Source organism: Cimex lectularius, unplaced genomic scaffold, assembly GCF_000648675.2.
Source record: "Cimex lectularius strain Harlan isolate CLEC.00 unplaced genomic scaffold, Clec_2.1 scaffold77, whole genome shotgun sequence".
Classification (NCBI taxonomy): Eukaryota; Metazoa; Arthropoda; class Insecta; order Hemiptera; family Cimicidae; genus Cimex; species Cimex lectularius.
Window position 1 is genome coordinate 1477129 of NW_019392836.1, and position 27216 is coordinate 1504344.

At 35.0% G+C, this 27216-nt stretch overlaps 2 protein-coding genes across 4 annotated transcripts; one reads left to right on the forward strand and one right to left on the reverse strand.

The window, feature by feature from the left end:
- Position 1: 1 nt before the first annotated feature.
- LOC106669588 lies at positions 2-3980 on the reverse strand. 2 transcript variants are annotated; one of them, XM_014399162.2, is made up of 8 exons: positions 3840-3980; positions 3002-3124; positions 2411-2601; positions 835-899; positions 612-755; positions 445-555; positions 202-384; positions 2-142 (listed from the first exon to the last, which is right to left on the reverse strand). In XM_014399162.2, the coding sequence occupies exons 2-8, from the start codon at positions 3061-3063 to the stop codon at positions 65-67; spliced, it is 834 nt and encodes a 277-aa protein (XP_014254648.1). In that variant the 5' UTR covers positions 3064-3124; positions 3840-3980; the 3' UTR covers positions 2-64. The 2 variants fall into 2 exon arrangements, with proteins under 2 accessions (XP_014254648.1, XP_014254649.1); XM_014399163.2 differs by lacking the exon at positions 3002-3124.
- Positions 3981-9166: 5186 nt separating this feature from the next.
- Positions 9167-25137, forward strand: LOC106669590 (cyclic AMP-dependent transcription factor ATF-6 alpha). Of its 2 annotated transcripts, none has more exons than XM_024228597.1 (14): positions 9167-9447; positions 21285-21346; positions 21416-21545; positions 21601-21701; positions 22521-22665; positions 22736-22867; positions 22931-23100; positions 23198-23338; positions 23400-23551; positions 23607-23780; positions 23843-24004; positions 24065-24249; positions 24496-24642; positions 24699-25098. In XM_024228597.1, exons 1-14 carry the CDS (start codon positions 9402-9404, stop codon positions 24821-24823), a joined length of 1872 nt encoding a protein of 623 aa, XP_024084365.1. In that variant the 5' UTR covers positions 9167-9401; the 3' UTR covers positions 24824-25098. The 2 variants fall into 2 exon arrangements, with proteins under 2 accessions (XP_024084365.1, XP_014254653.1); XM_014399167.2 differs by lacking the exon at positions 9167-9447 and adding an exon at positions 11546-11684 and having other exon boundaries at positions 24699-25137.
- Positions 25138-27216: the final 2079 nt, after the last annotated feature.

Sequence of the window (27216 nt, forward strand, 5' to 3'; positions counted from 1 at the left end):
TAGTTTACATACAAATGTGACACAATTTTGTAAATATAAAATGTTATAAAATTAAGTTTGTTTATTAATTACATAAAACACCATACTTTAAGAAATTCTCTTCTCCTTGCAAGGATTTAATATCACTTATGGTTTTAAAACTCTGAAAATGAGAAAAATAAATAAGAAATGGCCAAACAAAAGATAACTGGTTTTTCTTACATCTGTAATATTTTCTAATTTGCAAGTTACTTCGGTGATAACATTCTCATCACATTTTATCTCTTTTTCTTTGCATCTTTTATTAAAATCAGCTAACGGTTTTACCAAACAATCAATTTTTTCGAATGTTGGAACCTCTACAATTTCATCAGTGTGACTGATTTTCATTTTTGCCTTTGTCTCCTGGAATGAAGATTATACATAAATTATAATAAGTTTGGCTTGATTTTTATAACAACTTGCCATAATGGTTTTATCGAGCTCAGCGATCAAGTCCGCTGTTACGTTTGGGCCCTCCGTTTCATTACATTCTTCTTGAACGCCAAACATTTCAACAGCCGTATCATAAGGAAACTTAAAAAAACAAAAACTATACTAACATGCCGATGAATAATATCTAATATATTTACCTTTTTCTCAATTACTAATTTGTTAAGGAAATAAAAGTATTTTTCAACCGATATCTGTTTCGCTGGTTCCACAAAACTTAAATGTTTCAATTCATGAAATATAGAGGACCATAATTTTTTCTGAATTGATTTAGTTGTAACACCCTAAGAAAAGTTATTCAATCAAAAAGACCCGTGTTAAAATAATAATAGTAATTATTATGTTTTATAAAGAAAGCCTTACTTCAATGAATGATTTGTCCAAGTTCTTAGGGATGTGAACAATACTGTTGATTACTCGAAGCAACTCTGCCACAGAAGTGTATTATAATTATATTACAAATAAATATATGCACAGAAAAGTATAGAAATTGTTTTTAGACCATGGGTTCAGTAAAACACTGCTGGAGGAAAGTAGGGTAGTTTAGTAGTTAAGAAAATTGTTCAAAAGGTGGATTAATAGACAAGTATGGTAGGTTGGCAATTAAGAAAGTTATTAGGAAGGTTAGATAAATAGGAAGCAGGAAATATATGTAAGTAAATGAAAAAGTTATTAGATAAGTAGATCAAAAGAAGGCAAGTAAGGGAGGTTTGCAATCAAGAATATTGTTAGGGAGGTAGATAAATAGGAAACAAGAAATTAAGGTAGGTAAGTAAAAAGCATATAATAAGCAAATAAAGTAAGTAGGTAATTAAGAAAGTTATTAGTTATGTACATATAGATAACAATTATAAATTGAGAGAGAGAAAAAAAAGAGAGGAGGAGAAATCCCTGTGGATCCCTTTAAAAAATGTATTGTGGGATTGATCCTTCTTTATTTCCATACTCTAGAATATGCATTTGGTCGCCTTTGCTTATTTCCCTATCTGTTTCCGCGCTAAATTTTAGTATGATTCAATGTCTAGTTTGCTGTTTCATATTTAGAGATAGATCTCTGTTTGTTGCCATTTGTTTAAAGGGGGTAATTAAATGGGAAATTTTATAATTTGAAAAAAAAAATGTGTTGTAATATGGTTTTGACCCCATGTTCACAATACCCAATGTTTTTGTCACATTTCAATTTATTTCAAAGTGATAATGTTGTGATTTAGTTTTCAAGATTAGGCCTAGAGTAAAAAATAAAAGAGGATCTGGACAAGGAGAGACAATCTAGAAGTGAACAAGTCCATTCCAGTAGATGGTAGACAAAAGAAGTGTGCGATCCTAAAAAGAATTTAAAAAGTGTTGTATTCCCTAAAATAGAGTCCTTCGGTCCACTGCGGATTGACTGTAAACAGTGAGTACCTATCCACCCCTGTTAAATAGTCTGGCAAACGGTTTGCATGAAATTATTGTTTATTTAAATTTAAAAAGTTTTAATTGTTTGATCAAAATTTAAAAACGAAATTAATTGATTTAAATTATTTTCTTGTATAATTAATAAATTGTTTTCAAACTTTAATTAAATTTTATTATAAAAAGGCACCTGATCGGCTGTGTTCAGTTTCGATCAAGACCTCTGGGGCTCTGTTTCTCATAAAAAGGATTCAGAGGTGGGTCTGTCTTGCTGAATCGAGAACAGACCATGACAAAATTGGTAGTTGTTAAGCCATCCTGCATTGCAGAAATGATTCACTTTTACAGATTCTGGGCCATATAACCCCAGATACATCAGTCTGAAATACTTAGACCATTTTTGTTTTCTTCGGCTAATAAGTTGTTACCGCTTTATTTAGCATTGTACTAGTACAACTTTTATCTTAGGCCAAGGAAGAATAAATCTGTAAGTTAGTTTTGCGTAAGTTTGAAACAGCCAGAGGTAAAACATTAAAATTTATACCTTCATCTGTGTAATCATCTCTATCCTTATTTTCTATTGCACAGGCTACTTTTTTAAGGATTGTTTTCCTCTTTGTAGAACATTTAAAAAGTAGTTTCTCCACCTGTTCCAAGTCCCAGGAGGTATTGATAGCATAACCAATATTGGTTAGGGCTTTCATATAAAAATCTCTTTGCACGTTCATCTCTGAACTGTAAATTAAATAAACAATTGGTTAAAATAGCAGTCAAAAAGATAAAGTATACTTGAAACTAGTTGATATTTTCATAATTAAGGATAAATTAGTATTTATGCTGTTCTATTATAATAGAAAAATTGTTAGATAGGTAGTTAAATAGGAAGCAAATATGGTAGGAAAGAAATTAAGAAGGTTATTAGATATTTAGATATATATGAGGCAATAAAGATAGATAGGTAAGTTGTCAGATGTACGGATAAATATGAAATAATGGTATGATGGGTATAAGGGAGGTGATGAGGAGGGCGGCAGACTTGAGCTTGCCAGTGCAATGTAGTGGATGCGGGGCTTGTAACGAGGAATGATGGGTGCCTCCATGACTAAGGATACTGATCGCCATCAAAATTTCCCACCGATTACTTGATGGGGCATGTATCTGGCCGAATATCATTGCCGCCGGCAAAAAAGTTTTCATCAAAGACCTCAAGATGGTATGAGACTGCAGGAGTATTGGATCAGGTGGCAGACCTCAAAACCTAAAAAAAATTGAGATATTGAGGGAAGCCCTTACAGAGCTACTCCACGAAAATTTCTTTAAAAAAGTGGGTGTAGTGGTAGGCGCAAGATTACACATACCTGAGCGTCATTAGAAGACGCTCAGGGAACTCGGGATCAATCAGCCCGTAACGCTGAAGTCCATAGTGTGCGCTCCTATGGACAAAGAGCACAGCTTTTTAACTGCCCGTTCAACAAACCTGGCTGTTGAGCGAAATATGATAAAGATGACGGACACTGGCTAGGATGATGGTACACAAAATAGACTTACAACGCAGGAGAGTTGTGATTGACCATCACCAAAGGATGTGACTGGAGAATGGAAGAGATTTTATTTAAGTTGAATTCAGGGGGTAAAAAATAGGTAAGAAAGTTGTTAGATATCTAAATAATATGGGGCTATGAAAGTAGGTAGAGTAAGTTGTTAGATATCTAGACAAATGTGAGGCAATAAAGGTAGGCTAGATAGCTAGACAAATATGAGACAGGTAACGTGGATAAGTAGAAAAACTGTTAAGGGAGATGGATAAATAAGAAGGAAGCAAATTAAAAGAAGCACTGAGACTTGGCCAATATGCTAGACCATAAGGCCAAAAAAAAAAAAAAAAAAAAAAAAAAAAAAAAGGAAGGCAAGAAGAGCAAAAAAGTTTTTAGATAGGTACATAAATATCACAAAATACTGTTTGAACTACATACCTTAAAGAATTAAACTGAAATAAAATAAGTTTTATTGTAAGCAGAGTTAACTCAACGACTATGTGAAATCATGCCGCTTTCAAATTTCAGCTAACATAAATTTGACAGCACTTTCAAGTTTCAACTGCGAGCGATAACAAAAATAAAGGGAAACTTTGCCTACCAGGCAACGCGATCTAAGTGACGTCACATTTGGAGTCATATTGGTTAATTAACTTGTTCTAGTAGTGTGGATCGATCAGGAATGAAGTATTTTAGAAAAACACATTTTTTTGGCCTCGTTTCGAACTTTATTCGGGTCATCTGCAGGGCCGGGGCGAATTGCGAAACATATGTTGGTATTAATACATATTTGTTTAGTGCCCATAATTTACCATATTAATTATTGCAAATTAATTATTCTTTTCATCTAAGGTTTTCAGTTGAAATGAAAAATTAGTACCATGAGCGGGATTCCAACTCATGACCTTCGGTTCAATACACCGCTACTGCCGCCATTACCTTCAAAATCAGACTTCAAAAGTCGCGACTGCTCAACTGGTTAGAGCAGCGGAGTATTGAGCCGAAGGTTTTGGGTCGAATCCCGCCATTTGAACGGCCATATCGCTTCACCCACCCTGGGAGTCATGGCCCACTCTATGTGGAACCACGGCGACGACGGGTGGTATAATGTGGTTGAGACTCGAGACCCCGAAACGGCTCACCTCGTTTTCTCTTCCACGGCCCTGTTTCTCAATCCGAATTCCTTCATTCTATCCTGTGACCCCTCCTAATCCTTGGTTACAAGGGGGGTATCCGGGCACAAAATAATGGTGCAGCCCAGAGGGCGTGGCAACCTCTCTAAAGCACAAGCTTTCTTATGTCGGCCTCAGGGACGGCAGGGGCGGCGGGTGCCTTAGCAGTCACACGAGGGCCAGTGCACCAGATCCTGTCTGCAAAGACGGGGGAGGGTTGTATGGCCATCTGTACCACGGGGTGACAGAAATGTTCCAGAATCCGGCCCTCTGTCACATTCTGTCGGATTCGTGGTGGCTTGTGGTGACGCCCCTGGCGGGAACTTAGGCAGAGGCTGTCTTCTATCTGGGACCTTTCGTGAAGCTTGCGCATGGCCAGCGTATTACCCCTCGTTCCTCACGGGAGACGTTGCGACCGGACGACAGCATGTAAGCGTTGAGGACGTCATGATCATGCTACAGTCCCTGGGTGCGTGAGTAAGCGATTGGAAAAGGGTAGTGCAATCGGCGGTCTTTGACTCGAGTATGCTTTGCATTGTTGTGCGTATGACCGGCGTGGTACCCTTGGGGAAGCGAAGGATCGGACCACCTAGGCTAGACCTATGGCGTCCCTCGATTACGTGCAGCAGGTGTAGGCTGAGCTCGATAAGAGACCTTTGACCGTACACAGTGCTCATCTAGGGGGTGGGTAGCAATCCCACTTTATAATCCGAAACCGCTGTCGGGGCGTTCCCGAAAGTTTCTACGCTGGAGGAGCCTCTACACTCAGAGAGATAGAGTCACCTTCTCTATCTAGGGAGTACGCGGGGGGGGGACGGGCTGATGTATTTCGGCCCGTTAGCCCCTCGCGTGCGGCGTACGACCCGACGCACAATGAGGGCCCGACCATTCGGAGTGGACAAGCGGAGAGCGTGGCTACTGACCCTTAGGGGCCGGGACACCACTACACCAATGCTGCGGCGGTAACACTTTTCCGTCGTATGCAGAAGTGCGTCAGCTCTCATCTTGAGAATCAAAACGTCCGATAAGGCCGACGTTAAAGATCCTCTTGTCTTGTTGACGATGAGTAATCGGGAACCAAACTGCCCTCCATCACCTTGGGATGTCTCAGAATTGCTTCCGTATACTCGGTCGCCCTTAGAAGGACAATGAGGATCTTTAACGTCTGCACCTGGCCTGTACAATCTTTTCCTGGAAGCCCCATATCCTAGATTTCCCACTGTTGCTTTTCTACCCTGTATCAGTAAATCCCAAATAAGCCGCTAACCTTTTCCTAATCCAACTCAACAGGGCTTACAAGACTCAAGCGATTCTGCTTCTTATTTTTTCTGTTGAACTAATGGCACTCTAAATCCATAAAATACAGCGCCAACCTTTATGTAGAACTCCCCCTTCTGACCTCTATCCCCCAAATACAAAACTGTTCGTGTTGGAACATAAACTAAAAAAAAAAAAATTAAAAAAAATAAAGAAAAGAAATTAAGGTCTTTCGACACAATATGATAGGCATTGGTTATATTTCATATGTTTCCGTGTTCGATATTCATTAAATTATTTGTTAAAAGTTATTATAAAAAGAAACCAATAATTTTAATTTAAAGGTAATACGAATATAATGTGTATGGAAAGTTTTCATCCGAATTAATGCTTTATTTTCAAGTTAATCGACATATGTTTGACGACATGAACAAAAAGTACAATATGGAATAATAGTTTTGTAGACTGTACTCTCCTATCGGTTCTATAGTGTCAAGTGTGTTTTATCGACTTCAGAGGTTGGAGGCGTTAAGAGTCCGAAGTTTAAAAAAAAAGGAAAATGCTAGAAAGAGGCGAAGGAGATTGCAGGATGCCTTCTCGTCCTAAATGCGAGCACATGGTGAGATCTTCGAGAAAGGTGGAAAAGAACGTGCTGATAACTCTGATCATCGTCGGAGGGGTTTTTGCCGCTGTGACCTTTTATTTCAGAGCTGTCATCAACGCAGACCGTCATATATTCTGGCGATATGCTTCTTACTGAAAAAATCCAAACAGTCCAATAAAACGATTTTTAAATCAAAACTCACAAGGTATAAGAACTGGTATAAGCCTTCGTTAAACGCTATGATGAATTTAGCTCTATAGTTTCTTTAAAAAAAAAAAATTCCCAGCTGATCCTTATCTCAAAATATTTGAACATTTTAGCATACGTTCTTTTAGAATTGTTCGTTTATAAGCATGAATCGGGATATAATCGTTGTTCACAGTGCTCAGACTTACATGAGGAGATTCAGCGTGCTGAGCTGCATCGCTTTGATTCTCCTTATCCTCCTTGTCGTCTTGTTGCTCAAGAGGCTTAAAACAAAACTCCCGTTGATGGATTTCGAAGGGATAATATGAACAATTATGTATTACATGGATGTTATACGCCTACGCTACTGGGCAATTAGAATTGTACGAAATACATTTACCTAGAGAGGCTTGGAATCTGTAATAAAAAAGACTCAATAACATCAAACATCAGAAACATTAAAAGTAATGGAAAGTTTAAAGTGATGTATGTATTTAGTACTAAAAATCAATCGGTAGTATTATCAGGGTTGAGGTCAGTCAGCTGTGAACCAATTAGGTGTAGTCATTAAAAATAACGGTATTCACTAATGACTGTCACTTGTAATTTATATATCAACATTATATCTAAGCCCTAAAGAAAGACAAATATAGGTCGAAAGCTGCCTGACTGATCATAACCCTGTTACATTACCCATCTAAAGTAAAGATTTTACTGCCAACAACATCCACGGTATAAAATAAATACAACTAAAAAAGAACATTAGTATATAAATGACTTTATGGACTAATTATTGGAAGACAATATAACACTTGGAATTCGATTGTTTGATGAATTATTATTTGAAATACATACTCGAGGTAACGTCAGCTGACGGAAACCTATTCAAATAAAAAATGAACTGAAAATAAAGAACATACATTTTTAAATTCACTAGTTTTCGTGGTCCAATTGACCAATTAATATCTTTCTATCTTTTATAAAAAAAGTCAGTGTCACGAGCGGGATTCGAACCCACGATCTTCGGCTAGATACGCCGCTGCTCCACCACTTGAGCTATCGTGACCTCGGACTCTACGTTCCCATCTCAACCCTGCCTTTTGAATTTTCCCTCCTTTGTGTCCGACTGGATCGAGGTCAGGATAGCTCAAGTGGTAGTGCAGCGGCGTATCTAGCCGAAAATCGTGGGTTCGAATCCCGCTCGTGAACTAACTTTTTTTATCTCAACTAAAAACCTTAATTAATTGAAATACATTTTTAAGTTTATTTTGGAAAGGTTCAGATTGCTTTCCTCTGGTGACGTAGAGACCTTGCCTCACCACAATTCCACCACCTAATATTAGTAGGTAGATAATCTTCGATCGACGTTTCGTACTTATAGTGATGGTCAACTTATTTATGTTAGTAGAAATTTTTTTATAGTGATAGGTAATTAATTTAGGCATTTTGGTAGTTTCGTATTTGTAGTGGTATCTAGTTAATTTATTTAGGTCTTCGTTTATGGTTGCCTATTTGCAGTGATTGTTGTCTTTGTTGTGATAGTCAATTAATATAGGACTTTGTTAATTGTTTTGTTTTGTAGTTGTGGTCAATTTATTTATGGCTTTTTTGGTGGCCATATCTTTCTTGTGTTATTGAATTAATTAAGGCCTTTGTTGGTGGTGTTGTAATTCATGCAATGCAGTCAATTCATTTATGGCTTTTATCGTGGTGATGTCTTTGTCGTTATAGTGAGTTAATCATTATCTTTGATGGTAGTAAAAAATTTAAGCCTTTTTTAGTGTTTTTTTTTCTACTAATGCCAATTTATTCATGTATCTCTTGGTAGCGATATCTTTCTAATGATAGTTGATTAATTTAGATTTCTGTTGGAGGTTTCGTATCTTCTCTAGTGACAATAAAATAATTTTAGGCCTTTGTAGGTAGTTTCCTGTTTGTGGTGGCTCCTAGTCAAAATTTATTAGTTAAGATTTCTTTGAAGTAATTCCTAATCATTTTAGGTAATAATTCTATTAACTTTTTATTTTGATTGAAATCTCATGTACCAGTTTAGTTTTTGATTAATCCTTACAGAGATCGCACGATTAAACGCACTTTTTTTAAATTTGACGTTTCGTGTGGTTACATTGTAAGATCAATGGTGGTTGTAGTGCACAACGTTACAATAATTAATTTATCCGTGTGAATTAATATTTGTTGGTGGGAATCTCTTTATAGTGATATTCAATTAATTTAGGTTTTTGTTGCGGGTTTCATATTTGTATTGATAGTCAATTAATTTAGCCTTTGTTGGCGGTTTTGTATTTGTAGTGGCAGTCAATTAATTTGTCCTTTGTTGGTTGCGATGTTTTTGTGTTAAGTTTAAGTATACAAAATACTTATTTTAAGTACGGAAGGAGCTCAATGCGCCGAACCTCCGACTATTGGAATGGTTGAGGATGGAGGTTGTTTCCTCTAGTGACGTCTACAACCTCGCCCCACCACCACTTCCTCCACCCAACCGATACCCACTGCACAGCCCAGGATTGATTCGCAGACTTCTGCGAGTTATGCGACAACAGCAGCAAAGCCTCAAAACCAACCGTTGTCAAATCAGCGGCTCGTTTTTTCGTGAGTTTATGACTGCAGAACCGCGATGACGAGTCTACTTCTAGCCTAGACCCGACATCGGGTCATCCGAGTTTTTAGCATTATTCCTTGAAGTGTTTCTTTTTAACCAAGAAGTTCCGGTTGTTTTTTTATTATTTATATCCTTACTTTTTTTCGAGATTGTGAATCACAATGCCGAGCGAGCAGACCAACTTCAACGGGCTCAACACCAACTTAGGTCAGTTAAAGTTAATCTACTTAAATATATTTTTTTAAACTAAATTAACAAAAACCGAATGGATTTGTTGACAAATGGAATGTAAACGCAGGTCACCAGTCGTGGGAAGGCCGGATGAATCACTTGATACACTGTCTAATTTTTAAAGGCCTGGATGAAAATTAGATTTTTTCAGGTTCATCGATACATTTATTCATGGATTATTATATATATTATTTTGGATACATTGATGAATGATGACGCCATCTGAAGCGATGGTCTTCCGGTCCTGATGTCGATGACCTCCACCGTAAATACACCCAACGGCAAAAAAAAACAAAAAAAAAAAAACTAAGGTGTATATATATATGTATATTTTTTGTTTTTAAATATACAATTTGTATTTCACTCACGTTGATTCAACATTGCCTAAGTTTTTAAATACTTTTTATCACGGTTAGAATGTTTTTTTTTCTATCTTTATTAAATTATGGGCATAAATCTCCTTTTTAGCATACTTTTTATCTTTTCTAGCTTAATTTGAAAACACGCTATGGCATTCTTGTGCTGAAATGTTTCAGAATGCTTTACATAAGTATATATAGTTTAAATACAGCCAAGAAGGAGGTGGCCATCTCGATCTGACTCGTAGAAGAAAGGAAGAAACCCGATTAAGAATAGGCCATGCGAGGTTGACACACGGACACTTACTGTTGGGTCAAAGACGTGTGTCCGGCATGTTGAGAAAGATTGCTCGAACCCACCTACTAGAAAGGTTCAACTACTCGGCTCCATATGGGGAGCGTGTAGGTGTGCTAGTCGATATGACCATTTGAACACGGCAGCGAATTTATGGTTCCACTGTTCTGATTTTTGAAGAAAACAGGGTTGTTTTATTGTCAAGTTTTGTGTCGAGAATGAATTTATTAGCGTGAATGTGTAGTTAGAGATGGCGGATGGTGGTATATTGAGTACCCGTCGACGGTCGACCATCAATTAGGTTACTTAAAACCGGACACTGATTGTTGTTTTGATATTGTTTACTTCAATGAATAAATTGTTTATATATTTATTTAATTTTGTTTATTTTTGAAATTTATTTGCAATTAATTTTCTTATGGACTAAGAATTCAATTATTTTATATTTAATTGTTCTTAACAATTGTGAATGCAGGAATTTTACTACACATAGCCTGATGTATATTTTCAAGAATTTCAAGAACCTTACATGCTTATTCTCCATATATTCTTTTTTAAAACAATATAAAGGACTTTTTTGTTATTACAGTTTTTTTTGCACTCTCGACACGATACGCAAGAATGGCACAATTACACAGAAGAGAAACACTTTGAGCCCTGAAGATGATCTCAATACAGATCGAAACGTTGGCACGATAAAGAAAATGTTTTACTGGAACCTACATCACACCAGACCGCATCTCACGATTTCTAAATAAATATCGATTAACGGTCACTAATCACCACACACACACACGTTATTACAGTTGTTGTTTGAATAAAGTCAATATCTGCACCTGCACTGAACAATAAATTCAGTATTTCTGAATTTAAAATTTTTCTCTTTTGTTTTGACTTCATTTAATTTTTTAAATTTTTTTAGTGCACTTCTAATGTAAAAATAATATCACGGATGTAAGATTGCAATCGAATAGGAAAAGGCATACAAGGACATGCCAAGGATGGCATCCTCCAACACGAATTATTTCTGAGCAAAGCTGCAAAATAAAAAAAACTTTCTCTTCGGCCACGTTTATCTACTGGAAGTTTAACCTGTCGAAAGCTTTTAAATAAAAAAATCAAATTTGAACTTATAAGGGCCAGGGATTTTTTTTCTGTCGTTTTCTTCAGTCAGTTTTAATGTTGATTTCGGATCAAGCATAAACTTCAATTTTTTCATATAGCCTCTGTAAAAATTTAAATTTGAGATAAATTTTTTTTACAAATTTGTCCCTATGATCCTCCCCCAAGAATCAATCAATTGAAATGAGGTGAAACATTTTTCACGGACATCGTCCACAAGTCGATTGAGATGAGTTTCGCCTTTATTTCTAGTTTGTTCCCTGGCTGTTATCTTATCGCTCATGTGAATTGGAGTTCGTTGAGTGTCAGTGTTTAGTGTTACGGCTGAAAACGTGGTGTCGACTTGCCGATAGGCCTTGCCTGGAAGTTGGCCCCTTTGAAAGACGACATGGTCGACTTTGTTGTGGATTTCGGCGTCGACGATCTAACAAGAAGTGGTAGGAGTAGATTTTCTTCCTAAATGCTATAAATTCTATTAATTTTTTATTCTGACTGAACACCCAAGGAACTACAATATCAAAAAATTCCTAAATAAATAGCAAACAGTACGATTTTTGGGTAAGCCTTACAGAGATTAAATGTGTTTTTTGTTAAAATTTGACCTTTGGTGGATGATTATATTTTAAGACATGTATTATATTTTTCGTTTTTTTTATTAGGAAGATCTCATTGCCTAACTCCACTCCAAACTACATGCTTTATATTGAGACGGCAATATACAATTTTCATTTTTACGCTTTCTTTGCATATCTCATTTTGTTTTAAGGGTACTCAAGGGCCCTGTTGTCCGAATCTCCAAAATTACTGCTCTCGAGGTTATTAAATCTAATGGTTCTTGGTTTCGTCAATGGAATACATTAGCTTTTCAATATGGTTGCAGTTTTTCTTTTTGTTTAGAAAACCTCTCGAGTTGGCCCAATTATACCGTGGATCTTTCGTGCAGGCTAGGTGATCAACATCGTGAGAGTTGTGAGCATCGAGCTCAGCCCCCAAAGAGGTATCTCCTTTTTAAGGCCCTAGACCACTCTAAGGCAACTTTTAACCTAAACGTTCAAGATTGTGGTTCAATGAAACTCCCGACTCTTCCATGGCTACTTAAACTTAGATGCGAGGAAGTGTCCGTCAATTATGTGCCATGGAAGGAAGACGACGGAAATTTTTTTTGTGCGCTCTGTAACCGAAGAGTTAGGGAAGATATCTTTATTTTGTTGCCCAGTGTCCCATACTGCCAGAGCTCCGTATCCTGTATCTAGGTAAAAAACGCTTTCCAGGTCTCAGTTGCTTGATCGGTTAAATATCGTAGATATTGAGAGATATTTATAGTTTTCTATTATTACTATTATTATATAGTTAATTTTTAATTTTTTTTTTTGCACGCCTGAAAAAGAACAGCCAACTTCCGGCAGACGGATAACCATCCATGCTTTAAAATGCTTCACATATTGTATAATATGTAATGCTCCTATTTAATGTAAATAATGCATGTTATCTATCTATATATATTTTAAGATCACTGGTGTTTGTTGCTGCCCTTGTAGCAATAATCAATTTATCGGTGTCAATTAGTATTTATCGGTGATTCGCATTTGCAGTGATAGTTTATTTATTTAGGTCTTTGTTGGCTATTTTTTTTCTTTTTTTTTCTTACTACCTGTATTAATACATCTTGTAATTTGAGGTTATTTACATATTTTCATTATACACTGTATAGTCTTGAGGGGAGTCGCCTTCTTTGATTCTTTTGAAGTAATTTCTAATTTTTTTTTTTTTCAATGTGTAACAAATTCTATTAACTTTTTATTTTGATTGAAATCTCATGTACTAATATTACATTACAATCAACAAGTACATAAATATACAGCAAACAGTTCAGTTTTTGACTAAGCTTTACGTAGATTGCAAGATTAAATGCACTTTTTGTTTTAATTCGACGTTTCGTGTGGTTATATTTTTAGGGTGGTTGTAGTTCAAAACGTTACAATAATTAATTTTTCCGTGTCAATTAATATTTGTTGGTGGTTTCATATTTGTAGTTGCAGTCAATTAATTTAGGCTTTGTTGGTGGTTTCATATTTGTAATGGTAGTTAATTACTTTAGGCTTTGTTGGTGGTGTCGTATTTGAAGGTGTAGTCAATTCATTTGTCTTTGTTGGTAGCGATGTCTTTGTAGTTATTGTTAATTAATAGAGGTTTGTGTTGCTGGTTTTGTATTTGTAGTGGTAGTCAATTAATTTAGGCCTTTGTTGGTGGCAGTGTATTTGTAGTGGTAGTGAATTAATTTAGGGCTTTGTTGGTGGTTTCGTATTTGTAGGGGTAGTCAATTCATTGATGCCTTTGTTGGCAGGGATCTTTTTTATAGTGATATTGTCTTTCGAAGTAGAAGTAATTTTTTTTCACTAATGTGTAACAAATTCTATTAACTTTTTATTTTGGTAGTAGTAATCAATTTGGTTGCAATATACTTGTTGTGATATCCAAATTAATGTCTTTGTTGGTGGTTTTGTGTTTGTAGTGGCAGTCAATTCTTATATGACTTTTTTCGTGGTAATGCCTTTGACATTTGTTAATGGTTTTGTATTGGCAGTAGCAGTAAATTTATTTTTGCCTTTTTTGGGGGCAATATTCTTGATTGGTTATTTAGTTTAGACCTTTGTTGGTGGTTTCGTATTTGTAATGGTACGTAGTCAATTTATTTAGGTCTTTTTTTAGTGGTTTTTCTTTGTAGTGATAGCCAATTACTAGGTAGATAATTTTTGTTCGACGTTTCATACTTTTAGTGGTTGTTAATTTATTTGTCGTTGTTATTGGTGGTGATGTCTTTGTAGTGAAAATTAATTTACTGGTTAATTTATTTTGTTACTGGTTTTGTAGTGGTAGTAGTAGTCAATTTATTTTTGGCTATTTCGATGGCCATATCCTTGTTGTGATACTGAATTAATTAAGGCCTTTGTTAGTGGTACCTAGGAAATTTATTTGTATGTTTAATGGTGACTTTCTTTGTAGTGATAATCAAATAATTTAGGCCTTTTTTAGTGGTTTTGTTATTCTAGTAGTGCCAATTTGTTTATGTTTCTGTTTTTAGCGTTATCTTTCTAGTGATAATGAATTAATTTTGGCTTCTGTTAGTGGTTTCGTACTTCTAGTAATATTAAATTAAATTAAGGCCTTTGTTCGTAGTTTTCCGTATTGTAGTTGCTACTAATCAATTTATTTACGTGTTTGTTAGTTGTTTCGTATTAGTAGTGGCACCTGGTCAATTTATTGTTTTTGTTAGTTGCCATTTTTGTAGTAATAGTGAATTCATAAAGGCAACTGTTTCATTTTTTCAATGATTGTCAATTTATTTATGTATTTGTTACTGGGAGATAAATAATTATGTAATCGTCGATCTTTTGTATTTGTAGTGATAATAATTTGGTCATTCATTTAGATCTTTGTTGGTGGCAATGTCTTGGAATTAATGATTTGTTGAGCGTTAAAAAAAAATCAATTGATAGATAAATGTTCAAATGTAGCCACTGGTTTGTTGTAAAGTTCAATCTTCGATGTTTCCAATGCCTTTTAGAAATAATTACTTCTGGAGTAATTAAATATTTTACGACAGCATTGTTTTCGTAAAATTGCGCCCGTTCTTCATTATGGATCTTAACAGCCATTTCTAATTAAATTGAACCGTTATGTGTGAATAATGAATAATTTTCCTCCGCTTTCGGAATTACTCTTTTTATTATCAAAACAAATTTCTGCCCTTGTTTTAAATCCTTGCTGCGTTTTTGAGCCTGTACCAGCCATTTCTTTGACGACACTCGAGAAAGGGTTGAAACCACCCTTATAGCCTAGATAGCCCTTATAGCCTTAGATAATTGAAACGGTTTTTCTTTTTTCATTTAGCATCCAGTTTTCCCCCTAGGACAAATCGTCTCAAATCTGCCCTTGCTTTCTGCTGTTTCTTCTGCTGTCTTTCATTTAAGAAAAGAAAGTATTGAACATAGCATTTAAGCTTTAATGCATTTCGTACAGCTTCGAATAAAACCATATCTCATTTCTGTTTCTACTTTTATCCAACCCCTTGACTAAATTGTGAATAACTTCATTATTCACTCATTCAAACGTTATTCTTCGTTCAAACATTATTATTTATGTTTTGAGCTTGAAGAATGAAATATACGAAGCACACTTTTTTAATTTTTTTTATTATAATATCTCTTTAAAAACCTACGTTCCGCTAATCGGTTGTGAAACTACACGGTCCGTTTATTTTAAACCATGGGGAAAGTTGATAAGCGAGGGAAATACAATTTGCATATAGCATTGAATCTTCTTTTTTTCTCCTGACTTAATTTCTAGTAAAAACGAAGTATGGAGAAGAAATAAGCTCTAGCTTTTCAATCATTTTACAGCCCCTTTCTAGGCTTTTTTTCCAGTGCTCTTTTATGATTTGCAATGTTTCAGTTTCACTTTTAGGCCTTTTCCTATCATATTTTTGTTTATATTTTGTGTATTCAAGCACGTAGTTTATTTAGTCAAAAAAAGTACAATAGTCAGTTTTTTTTAGCTTTGATTAAATTTCATTTACACCAAGGTAAAGCATGAAAAACCAAATTCTTCCCAAATGACTAATATGTAATCTGCTGTTGTTTTAGTATTATTCAAATCAAGGTTGGACGCAATGTCTTTGTGTAATAATAATAACATTTTATTAGATTTCGTGGTCCGCTTGACCAAATAAATTCTTTTAAATTAATTAGGGTTTTGGTTGAGATAAAAAGTCAGTGTCACAAGCGGGATTCGAACCCACGACCTTCGGCTAAATACGCCGCTGCTCTACCTCTTGAGCTCTCAACTGGTACTCAAGTGGTAGAGCAGCGGCGTATTTAGCCGAAGGTCGTGGGTTCGAATCCCGCTTGTGACCCTGAATTTTTTATCTCAACAAAAACCTTAATTAATTGAAAATAATAATAACGTTAATTCAGGATTTTTGTTTGTAGTTTCTAGTAATAGTGAATTCACGGACAGGGAAGTATCTGTTGGAATTCTCTTTGTAGAAAAAGTTAATCAGTTAAATATTCGTTGGTATTGTCTTTGTAAGAATTGTAACTTCCCAATAATTGATCGTGGATTTTTTTTTTAGTATTAGTCAATTCTAGGGACTTCCGAATTGGTCATAGTATCTTTGTAGTATTAGTCAATTCTAGGGTTGTTAATTCTTATTTTGTCCTGGTATTTTTGTCGTATTAGTCAATTCTTGGCAGTAACTTACGAATTGGTCCTGGTGTCTTTGCAGTGTTAGTCAGTTTTGGGAATTTCCGAATTGGTCCTGGTGTAGTATTAGTCAAGTCAATTCTAAGCTTGTTAATTCTTATTTGGTTATCGTGCCTTTATATTACCAGCAAATTTTTGGGTATGTAATTCTTTATTGGCCCTAGTTTCTTTGTGGTTCCATCCAATTTTATGATAGTTAATTTTCATTTGGTCCTGGTTGTCTTCGTAACATTAGTCAATTCTAGGGAAGTAACTTTCAAATTGGTTGTAGTGTCTTTGATATATAATCAGTTCTAGAATTTTTAAATCTTATTCGGTCCTGGTGCCTTTTTTTCAGTTTTTCAACAATGAGCCCATGGTCCTTTTTTATTTAAAACTTTATTTTTCTCTTTTTGACAGTAGTGTCGACGTTTCGAGCAGTTTGCTCACCTTCTGTGACTATTGTTTAGGTTGGGAGAGCCGTTCGTTACGGCAATCCATGCTCGATTACACCTATAATAATAGTTCCGAAGATGAGCAAACTGCTCGAAACGTCAACACAAAAAAAAAAGAAAAATAAAGTTTTAAATAAAAAGGACCACGTGCTCATTGCGGGAAAATTATCCTTACAAAATAAAATTTATACACTTTCATGTGGAGAAAGAACAAATTGAAACTATGAACAACATGATAATTCATATTTGGTCCTGGTGTTTTAGTAGCAATATCCAGTTTTAGAGTAGATAATTCTTATTTAGTTCGGGTGTAGTAGTATTAGTAGGGTTTTTATTTGTTATTGGATCTTGGTCTCTTTATGGACTATAATGGAGTAGGACTGAATCGGTGGAAACATTGGGTCCGTCTACACTCGCAGGTTTTGATGACACGCCTATTAGGTATATTCAGTGCCAGTTCAACATTTATACTTTTATACAGGGTGTGCTTTTTAGATGGACCGGCAGAATTTCTTTTGAACCAATGACGCTATCAAAAACCAAAACTACATGTTTAATAGTTTCTAATCTAGATTCAAATTTTTACCTTTTTTTGGACAAAAAGTATAAAGGGTACCTCAGGCCCAGTTCCACTTAAAAATTCAAAAGACATCGTGACATATCATTTTAAAGGATTTTTTACGCTGAAAACAATAGTGCAATCGAATTTTAAATTGGTCAAAAAATGACAAAGTTATGGCAATAAGTAACCGGCAGCGAAATTTCGACGAGGAACTGAGTATGTCATGTATGTTCGCAAAAATGAATCTGAAATGTTGGAAGGGTTCTTTGGTTTTTCAAAAAATAAAATTAGTGATATACTCCGGGCTTACAATTTTAAGCCATATCGCTCTCATCTTGACCAGGGACTTCGGAACTCTGATTATGACAGGCGTCTTAACGCTCCTTGCATAATGCCGATTTGGTAAGCTGAAGAAAACCTTCCTTACATCCTATGGGCTGATGAATCCAAGTTCACCTCTAATGGCATCCTAAACCATTGTTATTGTCGAACGTGTGAGGAGGAAAATCCGAGAATTTCGTACTCTTGTCATCATCAGGTGGTTCACAGTATTATTGTTTGGTGTGGGCTTCTCGGAAATAAATTAATTGTGCCTTATTTCTACAAATTTAAATGATGCTCAGTTCCTCAATTTTTTGAGGAAGGTTTTACCAACACTATGAGATGATGTTCCTCTGCAAAACCGTCAAAGAATGGTTCTCCAGCTGCTTGTCAATCCATCTCATCTGACTACCTCTCTGAGCACCAGTGAAGAGTGGTTAAAAAGAGCAATTTTTTCCATATTTACTCAAGGCAGACTGTGATTAATAAATATCAAACCAAATTACTGGTTTTTTTTCAAACTTTTTTCTACCTTTCCTAGGTCAGAGTTCCTATCCATCTATCCCGGATGTCTGACCTGCAAACAATTGTGTGCGGGGCATCCATCAAGCTGGAGAATCATTCTTTGTCGTTCTTGCAGAGGAACATCGTCTAATGGTTTTCGTAAAACCTTCCTGAAAAAATTGAGGAATGAGTGCCATTTAAATTCGTAGAAATAAGGCACAATTAATTTATTTCAGAGAAGTCCACACCAAACGTGGATACTGTGAACCACCTGATGAGGACAAGAGTACGAAATTCTCGGATTTTCCTCCTCACACGTTCGACAAAACAATGGTTTAGGATGTGAATGAAGTCCCTGGACAAGGTGAGAGCGATAAGGCTTAAAATTGCAAGCCCGGTGTACATCTATATATATTTTTTTTTTGAAAAACCAAAAAAACCCTTCCAACATTTCGGAGAGAAGAATTTGGATTTTCGCGAACATACATGGCATTTTCAGCTACTCGTCAAAATTACGCTGCCGGTTACTTTATGCCATAACTTTGTCGTTTTTTGACCAATTTAAAATGCACCATTGTTTCCAGCGTAAAAAATCCTGTAAAAGGATGTGCCAGGATGTATAAGGTCATGTTTGAAATTTTTGTGTTGAACTTGGCCTGAGGTAACCTGTATAATTTTTGTTTTTCGATAGCATCATTGGTTCAAGAGAAATTAAGCCGGGCCATGTAAAAAGGACACCCTGTATATCTATCTATACATCATGGTGCCTGTAGTATGTATCACGAAAAACAAAACAAAATTAAAGAATTTGAGTTTTTATACTGAAATCCAATTTCATCTTTTTCTGCTATATTGTTTTTTGTTTTTGGCGTATTTTTTACGCTAAAGTTGTATTCTAGTCAACATTAAAGTTGATAATTAGTCAATTATAATTATTTTGTTATTAAATAATTAATGTTCCATTGGGATTTTTTTCATTTTTCTCGCGGCTTAATTGATCATTGTCCATATTTTTTTTTATTTCGCACCATTTCAAAATGAAAAATTAAAGAGATAGAGAGAGAAGAGTTGGTGCCGTTTTTCACGTATTTCCTCCGTTCCCGGACACGAGGGCTTTGGTGAACGGCGAAGCGGACGATTTCATCAAGCTCTTCGTGGCTTATGATGTGAAAGGCAAATGACTTTAAGGAAGGAAGAAGGTGGGCGAACTTTCTCATGGCAATAGCTGAAGGGTTAACGCCCGGGCCAATGTCAAGATCGAAACCCACTGACCGTCTCGCGTTGTAACAAAGCGCAAAGGAAAAATCGTCAAATTTTAACCCTCCTAGCTTCCATTTTCAACTAACCTTTGAGACATTTTATCTCTAAAAGCTAATTTTAAAATCAAATTCTCTTGTTTTATTTAGATTTTTTCCATATGCAATCGTTATTAATGTGCGTTATCTTATATAACATAGATAAACCCAATATACTGTCTACAACGCTAGTCTCCGAGCTTTTTTGTTATTAAAGCTTCTTATCTGTAGAAAACAATCATCAAAAATTACGCTTATTAAAATAATTGATATTCAGTCGTGGCCCCCCCACATCGTTGAGAGATTCTTGCTAATGCACGTTCATTCCAGGCCCCATAGAGACCATATTGTGGATGACGACTTGAATGAAATTGAAAATGAGTTTTATGAGAAATTAAATTCACTAATTTCGTGGTCGATTACACGAAATTTGAAAAATGGCAAAAAGGAGGGAAAACTCATAAGGTGGGGTTGAGATAGGAAGTTGATGTCCGAGTGGATCGAGGTCACGATAGCTCAAGTGGTAGAGCAGCGGCGTATCTAGCCGAAGATCGTGGGTTCGAATCCCGCTCGTGCCATTGACTTTTTTTCATCTCAACTAAAAACGATTAACGGTCACTAATCTCTACACATTTCAACTAAAAACCTTAATTAATTGTAATTTATGAGAAATCTTTTCCAAGGAATGCAAAAAGCTCTTAACGGACTTGATCCATGCCAGAAGTGGAACTTTGTACTAAAGAGGACCAAAAAAGTTAAACAAAAAATTTGGTTTTTTTGAATTTTCTTCCATGATTATTCAGTGTATACTATATATTTTTTTTCTTAAATTATTATCAAGGACTGAACTAAACAATCCCCAATGATTAGGAATTTTCTGACAGTATAATTTTTGGCCTACGAATAGAAAATTTCATCTTGTTCGGACGATTTTACTGACTAATCAGCAAAATTCCTGATGCTGTGTTTCTTTCAAGTATGAAGTACAAAAGCAATATGACAATTTTTTTTAAGAAAAGTAATTTGGTCAATAGACTACTAAATATAATGGATTTAATATGACAATTATTAAGAATCTCTATACGTTGTAAAATAAGACAGAGGACATACATTTCACTTGAACCTAACACTTAACAAAATGTGTGGTGATTAGTGACCGTTAATCAATAATTATTCAGAAATTGTGAGATGCGGTCTGGTGTGATGTAGGTTTCAGAAAAACATCTTCTTTATCGTGCCAACGTTTCGATCTTTATTGAGATCATCTTCAGGGCCTGGGATTTACAAACATTGTTTTAATTTAATAAATACATGTAGGATGTAGAAAAAAGTTAAATACCTTGATTGAATATTAAAAAAAATATATTTTGCATTGTATAAATTCACTTTTTCCACATCCTACATGTATTTGATAAATTTAAACGATGTTTGTAAATCCCAGGCCCTGAAGATGATCTCAATAAAGATCGAAACGTTGGCACGATAAAGAAAATGTTTTTCTGAAACCTACATCACACCAGACCGCATCTCACGATTTCTGAATAACTTAACAAAATCATGTATATTAAACAAAAGCTATTCTTTATAAATTCCACACAAAACTTTTATTGATCTGAAATATTTTAAGTTGAAGTCGAATATTTTGTTTGTTTGTTACAGACATGGACTACGACCTTAAAAACGAAGATGATTTCTTGGACCAGTTTAACGCTGATTTTGACGTAAGTTGATCAAAATTTTACAAATCGTTCAATTTATACGAAAATATTTTATCGGTGATTTTAAAACAGTTACTTCTTCCTGGCGATGATCCCCTTGACGCTAAAATGTCGCTGGACAGCGATTTCCTCAACTCGTTGATGCAGGACGACGATCCATGGCCTGACATTATGCCAAACATTTCGGATATCGCCGACAATGGTTTGTTGATCTCAGTTGAGTATGTTTTATGTCACTAATGCCATTATTATTTCAGGTTCGGTGGATAATGATTTTCAGATTAAGAGGGAGTCAATATCACCTGTTGACTTTCCGATAAGCTTAAGCTCTGAATCCTCTAATTCCTCAGATGTAAAGGTAAAATAATTTTTAACCATTTTTTTTACTAACATTAATCAATGTAAGACATGTGACCAATAATCTTGCATTGTGATAACAATTTTTGCTAATTTCAAACAATCAATTGACCATGTACAATTGCAAAACCAAGGCTTAAAAATTCAAATCACTTTTTCTTGTTAAAAAAATATTTGGTCATGGTTTCTTTGTAGTGTGAAGTAAATTCTTAGTTTGTCACGTCCTTGCTAGTAGCAGCATCTTTATTAATCCCTACTAGGTCAATTTAGTTTTATTAAAATTTTGTTAGTGGCCATGTGTTTGTACATATTGTAAATTCTATCTAAATAAGTATTTTGCTGTCGTGGTCATTCACATAGCATTTAGTTGGGGATCTTCGAAGTAATATTTTATGATTGTTTAAGTTTTGTCTGGTTATAGTCAATTTTGAGTTAAGTTGGTCTTGGCTTCTTTGGAGTTAGGTCAATTGTGGAATAGTTGTAAATTTATCCTAGTGTTTGTGTATTATTGGTATTGACTAATTTTATGGTTGTGTTTTGGTCTTTTGTCTTTGTAGAAGTAACCAATTCTAGGTTGTTAATTCTTGTTTGGTCCTGGTTTCTTTGTTGTGAGGTCAGTTGTATGGTAGTTGATTCCAATTTCGTCCTGGTTTCTTTGCAGTGTTTGTCAATTCTAGGGTTGTTAAAGTAGTGAGGTCATTATTAAACTTTAATATTTATGAATAGATCAAAACCAGATTGCATATTATCTCAGCAATTATTCAAGTTGATGTAAAGTTTATTTGATTGTGATTGATTGATTGATTAATTGATTTCACAGTTTCATCTGGAAACGCCACCAGTGTCTCCACCATTTTCGGAAAGCCCCAATCAGACGGGCATTAATTTAATTCCGACGCAAAACAAAATAAAGACAGTCCTTAAAATCAACCCAAACAACATCAAAATCATTCCCAATTTAAAATGTACGTACAAGATTATTTATTAATTTAAAAAAATTTTTTGAAAATATTATAAGATTAATTTTTCTTTAAGGTTTGAAACCAGTCGGAAAGCAGACCCAAGTCGTACTTCCAAAGGAAATTTTCCAAAAGGTCATAAATCTCAAGACCAAGACTGAAGCAGAGACGACAAAAACTATAGCGCCTTTGTCGGTCTCGCAAATCAGTTATGTCGACAATGTTCGTATTAGCTTAAGAATTTTTTAGATAGTGATTTTTCACATTTTAGATTATCCCAAGCCGCTTATAATGCCGAATAAGATAAATCCCCTGCAATCGACCGCATTAAAAAACACTGTACATACCAGCATCCCTACTTGCACAGTGACAACGCCGAATCCAATCTTGCCATACATTAAACAGGAAAATGATGTCCGGCTGAAGAAAAACGACATAAATGTATGAATATTTTCATTCTGAATTTAAAAAAAAAAAAAAAAAAAAAAAAAAAAAAAAAAAAAATGAAATCTGATGCATGTGTACTTTTTTTTAACAGATCAAAGCATTAAAAAGGCAACAGAGAATGATCAAAAATCGTGAATCTGCCTGTCTTTCAAGGAAAAAAAAGAAGGAGTATGTTACAAATCTTGAAGCGAGGCTTTCTGATTTAGAACAAGAAAATTCCAGACTTAAAATGGTAAATTAATTTTTTGAAAACATTTTTGAATATTTTTCAAATTGGAATGATTTGATTTTAGGAAAATGACACATTGAGAGCAAGGATAAAAGAGCTCGAAACAGACTTTCCGCACAGAGAGAAGACGAAAACCCTTTTAAACACAAATTTGAGAAAGACGACTGCTGTCTTCGCCGTTTTTCTCATGATTTCTCTAAATATCGGATCATTGAGGTATACGCTTGTTAAAAAGATCTTTGTTCATTTATTAAGGCTTATTTTACAACAGCATGCTGTCAAGAGATGTTCCTGTAGAATTTAAGCAAAAAAGTGATACCGGAGGCGCCCACCGTGGTAGATCTTTACTCTGGGCTTCGATAGACGTCTCAGAAAAACCTGTAAATACGAGCACGATTCCTAAAACGACTTGTCCTTTGTACATAAACCAGTCGGAATCCATTAGGTATGTTGACTAAAATATTGCAATTTTCTTCTTATAAGACTTGATTACTTTATAAAATTCAGGCTAGAAGAAGAGCTAAGAAGATGGATCGCTGTCGACGTGGGAAACGGCAGATATTTGAATTCTACAAGAGTAAATTCGAAGAAAGCCAAATCGAAAATCTTCCCAAGGCACTATGTGGTTCAAACCCCCCAGAGGTTTAAATCGTCAAAATTATTCAGATCGTAAGTGCAAGAAATAATTCAATTTTTGTCCACAAACTTATTACTTTTTTTTTTGTTAAGGCAAAGAAGAATCGTGCACGCCTTGGATGTATACAGAGCACCGTTTCCAGGGTCCCTTCCGAGAAGAGACGATACATTTTATGTTGTTTCTTTTTCAAGCGATCATCTTCTGATACCAGCAGTTGCGCACAACAACACACTTCGTCCCAAAATGTCTTTTGTAATTCCAACTATCCCTCTAAATGGTAAGTTTTTTTAAAAATAAAATGTTTTAATCTTATCAATTCCTGACTAAGATTGACTGGTACAATAAAAAAATCCAAATATAATCGACTAAAGGCACCCGCTCCATGTCCTTATAAGATACTTAACCGGATCACACAGAAAAACTGAAAATGGTGAAACTGACAGACAATCTAGGATAATCAGACTAAAATGATTACTAATGATCAAATTGCAAATTTTAATCTTATATCTGGGGATTTTTTCAGATTCTGTCATCATAAATGGAAGCATACCGATGATGCAAATCGATTGTGAGGTCCTAGCAACGAGATCGATCGAATTTACAGAAGAAGATTTTAAGATATTTAAATCCCAAGGGGTCGTACAAAGAAATGATAATAATTCAGCACATGGTGAGTTAAAATTTGCAACTTTTCTTTGTATTATAACTAAAGTCAATTTTTTTCAGTTTCAGTGACTGTACCATCTTACAAGCCGTACTTCTTGCAAAAGCAGCGTCCTAAACCAAATTCTGAGTACGACACAAATTTCGACACTTATTTAAACAGCGTATACAAAGCTGCGTTTCCTTGAGCGGCATGCGTTCTGTTCATAACGTTTGATCTCAATTTTGTATTAACGAGTCCATGAACCTGTCGACGATGATGTGATGATAGTGTGCATTTGTTAATACGAGACAATTTTTGTACAGGCTTGTGTAAATGTACAGTATTAAAGAATTTTTGGCCAAGGAAGTTCTAAAAAGTGAAAAAAAAGCACAAACTGTACAAGTTCCAGCAAAGTAGCTTTTGTAGTGTATAAGTGATACTCTTAGGCATGAAAGCATGCACTCTTGACCTACAACACTGTTTGTACTGAAATTGAAAAAAAAAAAAAAAAAAAAAAAACTGCTAACAGTTTCCTTCTAATTGAGTTTAGTTTTCACATTTATGAAAATAACGTGGAACATCTTGTTTTATCTTGACAGGAACAGTTTCAACCGTTTATTGTTTGATAAACGATAACTTTTTTCAAACGATACAGCTAACGATAATTACTTCTAACTCACCAGGTGTGAAACCTATTTTTTCTTCTTTATTTTTTGTTTGTTTATTGCAAACTGTAATCATTACAGTTTTGCATTGTTTTAAAATGTAATTAAATTTAAACATGGGGTTTAAAAAGGATTTTAAAGGTAGTGCAATTTTTATTTTTAAAATAAATTATACCTTTTTTGTTTGTTTTTAATTATTGATGAAATGAGGTTATTATATATATATTTAAAAAAAAGACTGTATTATAGTATGTTAATTAAAAAATAAGTGCAATATTATATAATTTGTTGTTAATTCATTGAAAACTTTTACCTAGATTTTTTTAAAAATTTAATGGTTTATCACAATCTGCAATTTGTTATTACATACAATTTGCAGGTACATAGACATATATTTACATTGAGGGGAGCAAATAATTCTCCCACTTTGCTTCACTAATGAAACTTCGTACCTACTCCTCAGAAAGGAAGGCTTGGGTTTATTTCCTCTCGAGATGCCTTATGGGATTGCAGGGTTGAGTTATATTGGACAAAGCTTGGGTAAGACTATTTGGGTGATGGGTGATTATTATGGGACTTGGTAAATATTTTGAGGAATTAAGTTTTGGATAAATGTAATTTTATGGCCGTTGTGGAAGGAAGCATTTGATTCATAATATGGAGTATTTATAATTGATGTGAGGACTTTAGATGGGAGACATTGGGTATTGGAATTTTTTGCGGTTTCCCACGGTTTTATACCATGTCCAAATCGGTTGTAGTAGAGTTTTGTAGAGTAAGATTGTTATTGTTGTTATTAATTAAGTAATTAATTTGTTGTCAGGGCTGTTTATTTTGAAAGGTAGTAAAACTGTGGAATGAATCTTCTCCTAAAGGTTCAATTTTAGGATTTCAGATAGCTGATTTGGACTCAAACGTGCTTCGACATTAACCATCTTCAGTGATTTGTGTCCTGGTCTGGGTATAAACAGGGTGAGGCACCGACACAAATTCATCCTGCAATGGCAAATATATATAGAATAATTGGAATTAGTGACAATGATAATAAGGTAATCTTTATGACGCTGCTGCTCTAACCACTAGAGCTATCGTAACTTCAAGTGGTTAGAGCAATGGCGTATTGAGGTCGTGGGTTCGAATCCCGCTCGTGACACTAACTTTTTCATCTAAAACAAAACCTTACACAAAAATAAATTAATTGAAAGAAGTTATTTGGTCAATCGGACCACGAAATATAATGAATTTAATGATAATAAGTTTGATCTAGTACTTTTTTATATAATCTGTTTTTGCATTCTGAAGCGGTTAACTTTGGATTAAGGTAAAAATGGACGATCATAGGATAAAATTCTAATAGATCAACGTTTTGCTAGAGCTTAAGATGGTTTGTTTCTTATGTCGAATTTTAAGCCAACCTGGTTGATTTCATTTTTCATAATAACAGGTTAAGTGATTCATTATTCCCAGGTGGTTTGAAACAACAGTGGGCAGGTTGAAAAGAAGAAAATTTCCAGCCTTCGTAGTTATTATCAATTTCCTTAATCGTAAAAGGAAATGCTGTTTATACACGTCTTAATTAAGATTTTTTCAGTTCAACAATAAAATCCTTTGCTCAAGAGCCCAGAGATTGAAATCTCTTCTCGTTTCGAAACATAGAGGCGGGATGTCCGGCTGATTTTTGTATAAACGACCCTCTGAGTTCAACCGGCAGAGTTCAAACGTTAACTTTTATCGACGGTCGTTAAGCACATCGTATAATAAAGCGAGAACGGGCGGACCGGCCAGTTTTCATGGGTAGTTCTCGACGGTCAACAGGTTCGATGCACGGGAGAAAACTTATGTTAAATTTGTTAAGTGACTTAAATTGTACATAAAATCACTCAAATATTCCTAGATTTTATTTCCTTTTTTCCCCCAAAAAATATTGACAATT